Source organism: Aotus nancymaae, unplaced genomic scaffold, assembly GCF_030222135.1.
Source record: "Aotus nancymaae isolate 86718 unplaced genomic scaffold, 86718_ANA_hifiasm-v0.15.2.pri h1tg000108l, whole genome shotgun sequence".
NCBI lineage: Eukaryota > Metazoa > Chordata > Mammalia > Primates > Aotidae > Aotus > Aotus nancymaae.
The window spans coordinates 6,324,578-6,340,319 of NW_026988523.1; the positions used below are offsets into that span (position 1 = coordinate 6,324,578).

Sequence of the window (15,742 nt, forward strand, 5' to 3'; positions counted from 1 at the left end):
TGATAGACTGGATAAAGAAAATGTGGAACATATATACCATACGATACTATGCAGCTATAAAAAGGAATGAGACTATATCCTTTTAAGAGACACGGATGGAGCTAGAAGCCATTATCCTCAGCAAATTAACACAGGAACAGAAAACCAAACACTGCATGTTCTCACAAGTGGGAGCTGAACGATGAGAACACATGGACACATGGAGGGGCAAAACATATGCTGTGGGGGCCGGGGGAAGGAGAGCATCAGGAAGAATAGCTAATAGATGGTTAGCTTAATACCAAAGTGGTGAGTTACCAAAGCAGCAAACCACCATGGCACACGTTTACCTATGTAACAAACCTGAACATTCTGCACATATACCCTGGAACTTAAAATAAATGTTGAAGGAAATAAAATAAAATAAAAATAAATAAAAGAAAATGCTGCCACCCTATCTCCCAGGAAGAGATGCCTTCCTAGATGAGAATCAAAGTCAAAGACAGGCCCAGTGTGGTGGCTCACACCTGTAATCCCAACACTTCAGGAGGCTGAGGCAGGAGGATTACATGAAGCCAGTAGTTCAGGACCAGCCTGAGCAACATAGCAAGACCCTATCTCCATAAAAAATTTTAAAACTAGCCAGGCATGGTGATGCCTGCCTGTGGTCCCAGCTACTCAGGGGGCAGGAGGATCACTTGAGCCAAAGAGTTGGAGGCTGCGGTAAGCTGTGATCACACCACTGCGCTCCAGCCTGGGTGACAGAGCAAGACTCTACCTAAAAAAACAAAACCAAAGCAAAGGCAGAGTAATCACATAAAATTTAATGACTAATGATGGTAATATTAAAATTAGTATTAGATATTTCCTATAGGAAGAATTCAGTTATTAGTTGTTGCTAATATTGAAAATAAATAATGAAACTAGGGAACTATATCATGGATTAGTGCCTGTAACAATGTTAATGACTACTTAGTGAAGATTGTTAAAATTAGAATATCTCAGAAACAACAACTTTGAATTTAATTTTCATCCCTTCTGACATTCAAACCACCTTTTATCCAAAACTTACGTGGTGTAGACATTTTTGCGAGGATAGGAGTCACAATTTCTTCCAGTTGTTGTCTCTGCTCAAAAAGCTCATTAATGGAAGCTTCTGCATGGGTTTCCAACCATTCATTTTTTGCACGGCATGCACTGAGGATGGTATTCTAGGGACAGAAATACAGAGTTTACTCTCCACTTATTTATTGAAAAATAAAACTCAACAGTATCTCTAAACCAGCACTGTCCAACAGAACTTTCTGTGATGATAGAAATATTCTATACCTGCATTGTCCAATACAGTAGCCATTAGATACAAATAGCTATTTGGGCACTAGAAATGTGGCTAGGGTGACTAAGGAACTACACTTTCAATTTCATTTAATTTTAAATAATTCAAATTTGAATAGTCACATGTGGCTAGTGTCTATTATATTGGACAGTGCAGCTCTAACATTAGTGGAATATGAGCACAATATAACTCATCATCAGGAGTCATGAAGCCTGGCACCAGTCTATACTACCTCCCTAATTCTTTATTTTCATTAAGCCCTGCGACTAAAAGAAGTACTTGCAAAGGCCAGAAAAGAATGTGTGGATGGTATGAGTTCATGCAACTCAAAAGACAATGCTGATATTTTATTCCCTCTCAAATGATTCACAGAAGTTCAAGAAATACAAGAAAAGTTCCACCTTACTGAAAACTTCTCAGTTTGCACTGTAAAATCATCTCATTGTACATACGCAGCAAATTTCTGATGTCTGATTTAAGATGTTTATTGTACTATGGTTTGTAATAATAAAGATAAATAAATACATTTGTGGTATATCCTGTCCACACTGTTAAATAATAAGCAGTAGTATACGCAGAAGTATGTAGAAGGAAGTGGACTTAGAGGGGTGCCCATAATATCTTATTAAGAAGAAAAAAATAAAACTATAGAATAATATATATAAGTGTGATCCCACTTTTATAAAAACAAAATCTTTCATAAAATTCCTATTATGTGTATAGATACATATGATTATATAAGTGAAAGAGAAAACATGGTACAATTAACACAAAATCGTTATCAGAACCACAGAGTAGGTAATAAGATGAGAAATAGAAAAGGGAAAACTATTGTTTGCTTTAGACATTTCAATTTTTTCTAATTATTACTATGTATACATAATAATTTCTAGTTCAAATAATCAAATTTTTAAAAGTTAAAATAAAAAATTTTTAGTAACTAATTTGACAAAGCACTATTTCTTTGTGCCAGAAAAATTTTGTTGTGCAGATCTGATAGCTTCAAAGGCTATTCTAATAGAATTTTGCCTGCATTTTGTTTGTTTCACAAGAGATTTTGTAGAGTACTCTACAAGACACAAGTGCAATGTGTAACTTATCAAGTGCTCAGATTTGGTGATATCTTACACTTTTAGCAATACTTATTCTTTTTCATCTGAATAACAAGTCACAGGAAATTCACAGAGCATCCTGCATGAGAATATAGGAAATAATTTAAAATCAAAACACATTTCTGATACCTTGAGTATTTTTTTAAATATACATTCAGAGCAATAAAACTATTCCACAGGGAATGCTTATATCTAGTATTTAGATATGTGGCAAGTAGGCTTTAAAATTACTATGTTTATAGCTGTGTATCTTTTTTTCTCATTCTGGAAGATTTGATTAATACATTAAAGAATATGCAATGGATTTGTATATATACATATATACTAAAATATATAATGTATATCTCAGTTTTGAAGCAAAATAATGAAATGAGTATTTCCATTTTATTATTTTGGACCCTACTACCCAACAAAAGAACCAGAATGCTACCAGTACTATTAATGCAGCTTCTGTCCTTCCCCATCCCACCTTCTTGCCTGCCTTCAAGAAATAACTATGATCTGTGCTTACCCCTTTGCTCGGCTTCTTAAATAGTTTTACTCCTAAATGTAGGTATCTCTAAATTATATAGTTTGATATTGCTTGTTCTGAGCTTGATAAAAATCTATGTAGTCTTTGATTAGTTTTTTTTTTTTTTTACTCAATATTACATTTCTAAGATGCAGACATGTTGCTGGGTATGATACTACATCTCTATGTCTCCCTTTAATACTATTTCTTTCCGTTTTGATCAGACTATCCTCTATCAGTAGTCTATAAAGAAAAGAAGGGAAGGTAGGAGGGCAGAAGGAAAGAAAGAGGGAAGAGGGAGGAAGTAAGGACCACGATCTGCCTTTAAAACAAAACAACAGTGTAGAAATTAAATTGTAAGACAAAAGTCTCAAAACACTTCCGAACAAGCAATAATCACAGTACAGTACCTTGTCTTCCTTAAGGAGCTTCCCTGATCCCTTTTCAGTGTCAGTAACGGCTAAAGAGACTTTTGCAATATATTTTTTCAGAGTCAGCCTTGCATCTGAAAGAATGGACAGAAACACACACCATGACAAGACAAAGACAAGAGGCAAAGCAAGACAGTCAAATGGAAGCCTCCAGTGTCCACCCCACCCAACAGAAACACCAAATTGAACAACTGCCCATACAAAAAAGCACCATCATGAGAACCAAAAATCAGATAAGCGATCACAGGACCTCATTTTAACATCATACTAAGGAAAGAGGCACTGAAGAAGGTAGGAAAGACAGTCTCGAACTGCCTTTACCACACTTTCTCCATCCCCTTGGCAATAGTCACATGGTACAGACAGAGAATCTGTACGCTTCAGGGAGGCAGAGCACAGTGATTGTGGGACTTTGCACTATAGTTCAATGCTTCCCTGTCATACTGAGAAGCAACAAGGGGCAGAATTCAGCTAGCACCCATGAAGGAAACATTTAGACCAGCCCTAGCCAGGGGGGAAGCACACATCCCAGCAGTTGGAACCTGAGTTCCAGCAGACCGCACCACTACAGGCTAAAGTGCTATGGGGTTCTAAATAAACTTGAAAAGTCATCTAGGTCATGAGGGCTGCAATTCCTGGGCAAGTCCTAGTGCTGTGCTGAGATCAGAGCCAGTAGACTTGGGATGCACAGGACCTAGTGAGACACCAGCCTGAGTGGCCCTGAGAGTGCTTGCCACCACCCCCTGCCCATCCTAGGAAGCACAGCTTACAGCTCTGGGAGAGACTCCTTCCTTCCGCTTGAGGAGAAGAGAAGGAAAAGAGAATAAGACTTTGCCTTGCAACTTGGATACCAGCTCAGCCACAGTAGAACAGGACACAAGGCAGAGTCCTGAGGTCCCCTTTCCAGGTCCTAACTCCAAGTTGAAATTTCTAGACATACCCTGGGCCAGAAGAAAACCAGCTGCCTTGAAGGGAAGGACCCAGTCCTGGCAGGATTCATCAACTGCTGACTGAAGAGCTCTTGGGTCCTGAATAAGCAGCAGTGATACCCAGACAGTACTCACCACGGACCTTGGGTGAGACTCAGAGCCATGCTGGCTTCAGGGGTGACCCAGAACACTCCCCGGCTGTAGTAACTATGGGGAGAGACACCTTCTGCTTGACAAAAGGAGAGGAAAGAGTAAATGGGACTTTGCCTTGCAACTTGGGTACCAGCTCAGCCACAGTGGGGTAGCACACCAAGCAGGATCCTGGGGTCCCTGATTCCAAGCCTTGGCTCCTGGAGGGCATTTCGGGGCCGGGCCTGGACCAGAGGAGAGCCTACTGACCTGAAGGGAGAGCCCCATGCTTGACAGCATTCACCACAGGCTGACTGTAGAGCCCTTGGGCCTTGAGTGAGTATCAGCAGTATCCAGGTGGTACTTGCTGTGGGCCTGGGCAGTGGTGGCCACAGGGAGAGACTACTCTGCTGGAAGAAAAGGGAGGGGAACAGTAGGAAGGACTTTGTCTTATGGCTCAGGTACCAGCTCAGCTGCAGTAGAACAGAGCACCAGGTAGATTCCTAAGGTTCCTGACTCCAGGACTTGACTCCCAGATGGTATCTCCAGACCCACCCAGAGCCTGGGAGACCTTGCTGCCATGAAGGGAAGGACACAAGCCTGGCTATATTTGCCAACTGTTTATTGTAGACCATTAAGCCTTGAGTGAATATAAGCAATAACCAGGCAGTGGTCAGATCTGACCCAGGGCAGTCCCAGTGGTGGTAGCCATGTGGGTGCTTGTGTCACCTTTCCCCCAGCGCTAAGCAGCTCAGCGCAGAGAAAGAGAGACTCTGTTCGTTTAGGGGAAAGTAAGAAAAGAAGAGTTGCTGCCTGATAATCCAGGGCATTTTCCCTGGTCTTACCCAAGACCACCAAGACAGTATCTCTGCAAGTCTGCAAAAGCCACAACGTTACTGAGCCTCAGGTGCCTCCTAATGCAGATATGGCTAGAGTAACCAAAAACTTAGATCATAGTAAGTCCCTTCAAATACGTAAGAAAGCCTTCCCCAGAAGGACAGGTACAAACAAGCCCAGACTGTGATAACTACAATAAATACCTAACTCTTCAATGCCCAGATGCTGATGAACATCCAAAAGCAAGAAGATCAGTCAGAAAAACAGGACCTCATCAGACAAACTAAATAATGTCCCAGTGACCAATCCCAGAGTGAAAGAGACATGTGATCTTTCAGACAGAGAATTCAAAATAACTATTTTGAGGAAACTCAAAGAAATTCAAGGTAACACAGAGAAAGAAATCAGAATCCTATCAGATAAAATTAACAGAGAGTTTGCAACAACTTAAAAGAATTAAGCAGTAATTCTGGAGCTGAAAAATGCAATTGACATACCAAACAATGCATGACAGTCTCTTAACAGTAGAATTGAACAAGCAGAAGAAAGAACTAGTAAGCCTGAAGATAGGTTATTTGAAAATGCAGTCAGAGGAGACAAAAGAAAAAAATATATAAAACAATGAAGCACTCCTATAAGATCTAGAAAATAGCCTCAAAAGGGCAAATCCAAAAGTTACTGGCCTTAAAGAGGAGGTAGAGAGAGATCAGGGTAGAAAATTTATTCAAAGGAATAATATTAATAAAAAAAGAACTTCCCAAACCTAGAGAAATAGAGCAATATTTAAGTACTAGAAGATTATAGAACACCAAGCAGTTTTAGCCCAAAGAGACTACCTCAAGACATTTAATAATCAAACTCCCAAAAATCAAGGATAAAGATCCTAAAAGTAGCAAGAGAAAAGAAACAAATAACAAATAATGGAGCTCCAGTACCTCTGGCAACAGCCTTTCTGTGGAAACCATACAGGCCAAGAGAGAGTAGCATAACATATTTAACGTGCTGAAGGAAAATAACTTTTACCCTAGAACAGGATATCCATGAAAATATCCTTCAAACATATCAGAGAAATAAAGACTTTCCCAGGCAAACAAAAGCTGAGGAATTTCATCAACACTAGACCTGTCCTAGAGGAAATGCTAAAGGGAGTTTTTCAATCTGAAAGAAAAGGATGTTAATGAGCAATAAGAAATCATCAGAAGATATAAAACTCACTGGTAATAGTAGGTACACAGAAAACCACAAAATACTACAACACTGTAATTCTGGTGGGTAAACTACTTATACTTTGAATAGAAAGACCAGAAGATGAACCTATCAAACATAATTTTCAAGACATAGACAGTACAATAGGATGTAAATAAAAACAACAAAAAGGTTAAAAGTTGGGGGGGAATTAAGTGTAGTTTTATTTCTTTTAACTTTGCTTGTTTGTTTATACGATCTATGTTGAGTTGTAATCAGCCTAAAATAATGAACTATAAGATACTATTTGAAAGCCTTATGGTAATCTCAAATCAAAAAACATACAACAAAGCTGGGCGCAGTGGCTAACATCTATAATCCCAGCACTTTGAGAGATCAAGGCAGGCAGATCACTTGAAGTCAGGAGTTTGAGACCAGCTACTAACAATACAAAAATTAGCCAGGCATGGTGGCACATGCCTGTAATCCCAACTCTAGGGAGGCTGAGGCAGGAGAATCACTTGAAGCCAGGAGTCAGAGGTTGCAGTGGGACAAGATTGCACCACTGCACTCCAACCTGGGCAATAGAGTGAGACTCTATCTCAATTAAAACAAAAAAACAAAAAACAGAGACACAAAAAATAAAAACCAAGAAATTAAAACATACTACCAGAGAAAATCACCTTCACTAAAAGGAAGACAGGAAGGAAGGAAAGAAGAAAGAGAAGACCACAAAACAACCAGAAAACAAATAACAAAATGGCAGGAGTAAGTCCTTATTTGTCAATAATAACACTGAATGTAAATGGACTAAATTCTCCAACCAAAAGACATAGAGTGGTTGAAGAGACGAAAGTCAAAGATCCAATTATCTGTTACAGATAAGAAACACACTTCACCTATAAAGACACACATAGATGGAAAACAAAAGGAAAACAAAAGATAGTCCATGCCAATAGAAACCTAAAAAGAACAGGAGTAGTACACTTACATCAGACAAAATCGATATCAAGAAAAAAAACCATGAAAGAGACAAAGAAGGTCATATATAACAATAGAGGGTCACTTCAGAAAGAGGATATAACAGCTAGGAATATACATGCACCCAACACTGAAGCACTCAGATATTTAAAGCAAGTATTATTAGAGCTAAAGAGACAGACTCCAATACAATAATAGGTGGAGACTTCAACACCCCTCTTTCAGCATTGGACAGATGATCCAGACAGAACATCAAAAAAGAAACATTGGACTTAATCTGCACTATAGACCAATTGGATCTACTAGATATTTACAGATCATTTCATTCAATGACTGCACAATGCACATTTTTTTCTCCTCAGCACATGGATAATTCTCAAAGACAGACCGTATGTTAAGCCACAAAACAAGTTTCAAAAAAATTAAAATTATATCAATTAATAAATTAACTTATTTAATTAAAATTATATGAAGTATTTTCTCTGACCACAATGGAATAAATAGAAATCAATAACAAGAGGAATTTTGGAAACTATACAGCACATAGAAATTAAACAATATGCTTCTGAATGAACAGTATGTCAATGAAGAAATTACTCATAAAGAGGAAATTTTTAAAATTCTTGAAACAAATGAAAATAAAAACACAGTATACCAAAACTATGGGTACGGTGAAAGCAGTACTAAGAGGAAAGTTTATAGCAATAAGTGCCTATATTAAAAAAAAATACAAAAACTTCGAATAAACACCTTAACAATACATCTTAAAGAATTAGAAAAGCAAGAGCAAAGCAAACCCAAAATTAGTAGAAAAAAAGAAAAAAAAGATCAGACCAAAAATTAATGAAATTGAAATTAAAAAAATAATTCAAAAGATCATTGAAATGAAAAGTTGGTTTTATGGAAAAGATAAGCAAAATTGGCAAATCATTAGCCAGACTAAGAGAAAAAGAAAGGCCCAAATTTTAAAAATCAGAAATGAAAATGAAGACATTACAACCAATTCCACGGAAATTCAAAAGATCATTAGAGGCTACTATAAGTAAATATATGCCAAAAAATTGGAAAACTTAAGATAAATGGATAAAGTTCTAGACACATACAACCTATAAGATTAAACCACAAAGAAACCCAAAACCTGAATAAACCAAGTATAAACCAAGAATAAACAAATAATGAGATCATAGCTGTAATAAAAAGTCTCCAAGCAAAGAAAAGCCCAAGACCTAATAGCTTCATGCCAAATTTTACCAAATACTTAAAGAAGAACTAATACCATTCCTACTCAAACTATTCTAAAAAATAGAGGAGGAACAAATACTTCCAAATACATTTTACAGAGCCATTATTACCCTGATATCAAAACCAGATAAACACACATCAAAAAAAAAAAAAAAAAAAAAAACTACAAGCCAATCTCCCTGATGAACATTGATACAAAAATCCTCGACAAAATGCTATCAAACTGAATTCAACAACAAATTTAAAATATCATCCATCATGGCTATCATCATGACCAAGTGAGATTTATCCCAAGGATGCAACAATGTTTCAACAAATGCAAATCAATTAATGTGATACATCATATCAACAGAATGAAGGACACAAACCATAGGATCATTTTAATTGAGGCTAAAATTTAATATCCCTTCATGTAAAAACCCTCAAAAACTGGGTATAGTAGGAACATACATCAACACAACAAAAGCCATACATGACAGACCCATAGCTGGTGTCGTGTAGCCAAAACTGAAAGCCTTTCCTCTAAGATCTGGAATAAGACAAGAATGCCCACTTTCACCACTGTTATTCAACATAGTGTTGGAAGTCTTACCTAGAGTAATCAGATAAGAAAAATAAAATAAAATGAAGAGCATCCAAATTGGAAAAGAAGAAGTAAAATTATCCTTGATTCCAGCTGATATAATTTTATATTTGGAAAAATGTAAAGAATCCACCAAAAAACAATTAAAACTGACAAACGAATTCAGTAAAATTGCAGGATATAAAATCAACATGCAAAAATCAGTAATATTTCTATAGGCCAACAGTGAACAATCTGAAAAAGAAATCAAGAAAGTCATCGAATTTGCAATACATACAAAGAAAATAAAATACTTAGGGATAAAGTTCACCCAAAAAGTGAAAAATATCCATAACAAAAACTATAAAAGACTGATGCAAGAAACTGAAGAAGACACAAAAAATGAAAAGACATTCCATGTTTATAGACAGAAGGAATCAATATTGTTAAAATGTTCATACCACCCAAAGCAATGTACAGAGTCAATGCAATCCTCATCAAAATACCAATGACATGCTTCACAGAAATAGAATAAAGAATTCTAAAATTTAAAACCACAAAAGACCCAGAATAGCCAAAGACATCCTGAGCAAAACAAAAACATAAAAACTGAAGGAATCACATTACTTGACTTCAAATTATACTATAGAGCTATAGTAACCAAAACAGCACAGGACTGGCCTAAAAACAGACACAAAGACCAATGGAACAGAATGGAGAACCCAGAAATAAATCCATACATCTACAGTGAACTCACTTTTGATGAAGGTGCCAAGAATACATTGGGGAAAGGATAGTCCCTTCAATAAATGGTGCTGGGAAAACTGGAAATCCATATGCAAAAGAATGAAACTAGACCCCATCTTTCACTATATACAAAAATTAAATCAAACTGAATTAAAGACTTATTATAAGACCTCAAACTATGAAACTACTGTAAGAAAACATCTGGGAAACTCTCCAGGATATTGGTCTGGGCAAAGATTTTTTTCTGTAATACTTTATAAGCACAGGCAACCAAAGAAAAAAATGGACAAATGAAATTATCATGTTAAAAAGCTTCTGCACACAAAGGAAACAATCAACAAAGTGAAGAGACAACCCACAGAATGGGAGAAAACTACCCATCAGACAAGGGATTAATAACCAGAATATATAAGGAGTTCTAACAACTCAGGACAAAATCTAATAATCCTATTTTTGAAATAGGCAAAAGATGTGAACAGACATTTCTCAAAAGACATACAAAATGGCAAACCAGTATATGAAAAGGTGCTCAACATCACTGATCATCCAGAGGATGCAAATCAAAACTGCAATATCTCATATCACCCCGATTAAAATGGCTTTTATCCAAAAGACAGGCAATAACAATTGCTGACAAGGATGCAGAGAAAAGGGAACCTTTCTACATTGTTGGTGAGAATGTAAATTAGCACAACCACTATGAAAAACAGTTTGGAAATTCCTCAGAAAAACTAAAACTATAACTACCATACAATCCATCAACCTTACTGCTAGGTATTAAAATATACTCCAAAGAAAGGAAATTAGTATATTGAAGAGATGTCTGCACTGGCATGTTTTTTTACAACAATTCACAATAGCCAAGATTTGTAAGCAATCTAAGGGTCCATCAACAGATGAATGGTAAAGAAAACATGGTACATATATACAATGGGGTACCATTAAGCCATAAAAAAGAATAAAAGCCAGTCATTTGCAACAAAGTGGATGGAACTAGAGATCACTATGTTAAGTGAAATAAGCCAGGCACAGAAAGACAAACCTTGCATGTTCTCACTTGTTTGTGGGAACTAAAAATTATAACATTTTGCTGAGAGAAATAAAACTCAAATTCAACAGCTTACTGTATTCCTAGATGGGACAACGGAACATTGTAAATTGTACATTAGTCCCAGATTAAGTTAGAGGTTGATGTACTGGTTTCCTGTAGCTGCTATATCACATTACCACAAATTTGGTAGTTTAAAACAACACACATTTATCCTCTGACAGTTCTAGAGGCCAGAATCTGAAACTGGTTTCACTGAGCTAAAGTCAAGGTGTTGGTAGGGTTGATTCCTTTTGGAGGCTCTGAGGGAAGAATCTGTTCTTTGCCTTTTTCCAATGGCTTCAATTTCTAGTATTCCTTGGCTTAGTCTCTCCCTCCATCTTCAAATACATCACTCCAATCTCTGTCTTCATCACCAAATCATCTTCTCTTCTGTATCAAATTTCCCTCTGCTTCCCACTTATCAGGAGACTGTTGTTATATTTAAGTCCCACCAGGATAATCCAGGATAATCTCCCCACCTCAAGATCCTTAAGGATCTACAAAGTCCCTTCTGTCATGAGGTCACATTCACAGCTTCTAGGGATTAGGACCTGAATACCTTTGATAGCCATTATTCAGCTAACCAGAATCTGCCCTCTACCCTACTTCCTAAAATTTACATCTATCCCACATGCAAAATATATTCACCCATCTTCAAATCTCTCAAATTCTAGACCTGTTCCAATATCAACTCATGTCTAAATTCTCATCAAATGTCATCATTTCAGAAGTCTCAAATCTTATAATCTAAATCATCTAAACAAGGGATGAGTGAGACTCTGGGCATGACCCCTCCTGAGGCAAAATGCACTCCATCTATGGATCTGTGCAACTAGAAAACAAGTTATCTTCTGAAATACAATGGTGGTACAGGCATAGAATAACCGTTATTGACATTGTCATTCAAAAAGGGAGACAAGAAGAAGAAGAGAAGAATCACTGCTCCCAAGGAATTCTGATATCCAGCAGGGCAAATTCTATTAGATTTCAAGGTCTGGGAATAATACTCTGTGGCTCAAGACTCTGCCCTCCGGTCCTGAGGCTTTACCTCTGGGCCTGAGGTTCTTCCTGAGTCATCCTTCCTTGTTCACGAAAGATAGCATGTGTTTGCAGCTGAATAGTTTTATCAGTCTATTTCCTGCCTGTAGAATTTTGGGAGTCCAGTGTCCTCTTTTTCATTTTGTCCTCTGTCTGCCTCTTTAACCAAGCTGGCGTTTCTGCTGATACACCATTCTCAAACACCTTCTGAGTCTCCCTGCATGCCACAGAAATTCACTCCATTAGACAAGAGGCTCCTTCACAGATCTTTTGGGAATAATCTCATTTCTCCTACTGACTTCTGCTGAGATGGTTAAGGGGATCCATTTATCACATACCTAATCTCTTCAGCCACCTTCTTGGCTTTCTCTCTAGAGCATACTTTCTTGACAGTCAGTCTCTTCATTTTAGCACCTTTTATAACCTGGATAGGCTGAGAATTTCCCAAGTCATCAAAACCTGTTCCCCTTTTGCTTAAAAAATTCTTCCCTCAACTTATCTCTCTCCTCTCACAGTCTACTATAAGCAGTAAGAAGAAACTGGGTCATACCTTCAACATTGCTTGGAAATCTCTTCAGCTAAATATTCAAGCTCATCCTTGAAAGTTTTGCTCTCCACATAATGACAGGACACAATTCAGCTAAGTTTCTGTCACTATGTAACAAGACTGCCTTACCTTCAGTTTCTAGTAACATGTTCCTCCTTTCCTTCTGCATCTTCACCAGCAGCACCTTTATCACTTATATTTCCACCACTATTCTGTTAATGATAATTTACATATTCTTTAACACAATATAGGTGTTCTCAACTGTGCTCTTCATTTCCTTCTGAGCCCTCAACAGAGGCACCTTTAATGTCCACATTTCTGCCAACAGACTATTCAAGGCAATCTAAACTTTTTTCTATCATGCAGCTCAAAATTCTTCCAGCCATTTATCCATTATCAAATTCCAAAGCCACTTCTACATTTTTAGGCATTTGTTATAGCAGCAACCCATTTCCAGGTACCAATCTGTACTGGTTTCCTATATCTGTTGTAAAATAAAAAATAAAAAATACCACAACCTTAGTGGGTTAAAACAACAATTTATTCTTTTACAGTTCTGGAGGCCAGAAGTCCTAAGTCAGTTTCACTAAACTAAAGTCAAAGTGTTGCCAAGGCTGATTCCTTCTGGAGGTTCTGAGAAGAAGATCTGTTCCTTGCCTTTTCAGCTTCTGTTCACTGTCTGTATTCCTTGGCTTGTGGCCCCCTCCTTCTGTCTTCAAAGTACATCATCCCAATCTCTGCTTCCATCATCACATCACTTTCTTCTCCTCTCTATCAAATGTCCCTCTACTTCCCTTTTACAAAGGGCAGTTATGATTATATTTAGGGCCTACCTGGATAATCTCCCCATCTCAAGATCCTTAACTTAATCATATCTGTAAGTCCTTTTTTGAGATATAATATTCAAAGATTCTATGGATTCTGACCTGAATATCTTTAGGGTTATTATCCAGCCTACCACAGTTGGTACATACAATCTCATAAAATTCTAAACAATAATATTTGAGAGACTTGATGAAATCACTCTAAAGTTCAATTGTGTCATCTCTAATACCTAACAATCTGTTTTTTTTTTTTTTTTTTGAGACGGAGTTTCGCTCTTGTTACCCAGACTGGAGTGCAATGGCGCCATCTCGGCTCACCGCAACCTCAGCCTCCTGGGTTCAGGCAATTCTCCTGCCTCAGCCTCCTGAGTAGCTGGGATTACAGGCACACGCCACCATGCCCAGCTAATTTTTTTGTATTTTTAGTAGAGACGGGGTTTCACCATGTTGACCAGGACGGTCTTGATCTCTTGACCTCGTGATCCACCCGTCTCGGCCTCCCAAAGTGCTGGGATTACAGGCGTGAGCCACCGCGCCCGGCCCCTAACAATCTCTTTAAGCCTCATTTGCTATCCATAAAGTGGACATAAAAATACCTTCCACAGTTGAATTCAGACCCGTATCTGGAATAGTATTAAAAATTATGGACAAGATAATTGGTCATCTTGCTTGTAACTCCTCACAGCTTTACATATATCATTCAACTTGTAAGCAGAAATAATTCCCTAAGCTTGAATCCAAGGTTTAGGTTTTGGCTCCACTAGTTGGGTAGACTAGAGTCAGTGGTGGTTCCAGAATTTCAATAAAAGATGGAGTTTAGGAGAGAAATTAGTTGGAAAATGGGACTAAGAAACTTGTCATGAACTGCATTTACATAATAAGCACACTGTTTTTACTGCAAGCACACATTTATTTTGGGCAACTTAGTAGAGCAAGAAGCTTATCACAAGCACTCCCTTAATGCCACCATACCTTAACCACACTAACCTGAGTTTCCTCATCTATACAACTAAAGTATTTTAGTACAATCCTCATAGTTGAGGATTAGAGCATATGGTATACACCACATACTATAGTACATAGTATAATGCAGAATGTAATATAATATAGCATATAGTATATGGAATATATTGCAAAATATAGTATAATGCATGCAAATGTCTTGGCACAGTGCCTGGAACACAGTAAAGCATTCAATAAATTTCTTACTATGTCATTCCTCTTCTCAAAACTCTATAACTGACTTCCTATTGCCTGCTGAATAAAATACAGGACCTTCCAAAATCTCTCTAGCCACAAACTAGCTATCCAGCTTCATCCCTTCAACATTCATTCAGTGATCCTATCCACTATTCACTTCCCATTCCTTCTGCCCCCAGATATCAACATGGTTCCCTCCCTCCGCCAGCCCCTTCTGGTCTCTGCTTAAGCATCACGTTATCAAAAAGCCCTCTCCTAATTTCCCTCTACAAAATAACACATACACTCACTCACTTGCTAGCAACTTCCGAAACACCTTCCCACTCTATTTTTATCCATAGCACTCCACAGATATAGACATACAGATTTAGATAGATACAATTATTTTCTATATCCCCCTACTAGAAAGTAAGCTCCATGAAGGTAATGATTCTGTTTTGGGCTGCGTTGTGTATGTATTCTCAGCTCCTAGAACAGTGTTTAGAACAGCCAGCACTCAACAAATATTTGTTACATGAATGCTTTCACAAAATGTCTTTGCTTATTATGTTTCCCCAATCTTAGATGCCCTCTCTACACTGACACCTACCAAAATTCTACTCACTCTTCAAAGCCCACTCACATATATCTTTTTCTGTGAAATTTCCTAATTCCCCCAAGTGAAACTCATTGCCCTCTCAACAGTTACCTGTTTATAATTTTATTTAGTTCTCATTTTGCTGAATGAGAACTATTTATTTTTTATAATAAAATAAGAATCATTTTAATTATTATCTTGGTTTTTATTTTTATTTCTAGATTGTACACTCTTTAAAGACAAGGTCTATGTCCCATCTTTTTACCATATATCACGGCACCTTCCTCACCCCTTACCTACTTACCTGATAGCACATCACCACCACAGGAACATATTATAAGAGAGAGGCACTCAATATTTGTTGAACTATTTGAAGGGAAGGACATTCCCGAACAAAAAAATAGAAGCAGATGCTAGGTTATACGAAGTGGTATACTGTTTTTTAAGTAAATGTAAAACTCAAGTCCTTCAGAAGAAGGGTTAGA

The 15,742-nt window shown here is 37.5% G+C and overlaps 1 protein-coding gene across 3 annotated transcripts in view; it reads right to left on the bottom strand.

Moving 5' to 3' along the window:
* The window catches only part of ANKRD45 (ankyrin repeat domain 45), a 69,027-nt gene that overhangs the window by 13,308 nt on the left and 39,977 nt on the right, over nt 1–15,742 (bottom strand). For all 3 annotated transcript variants that reach the window (XM_012444631.2, XM_012444630.2, XM_012444634.2), the window contains 2 exons: nt 3,349–3,443; nt 1,052–1,190 (listed from right to left, as the gene is read on the bottom strand). In XM_012444631.2, the coding sequence (XP_012300054.1) occupies nt 1,052–1,190; nt 3,349–3,443 (234 nt within the window). The remainder of the gene's footprint in view (nt 1–1,051; nt 1,191–3,348; nt 3,444–15,742) is intronic.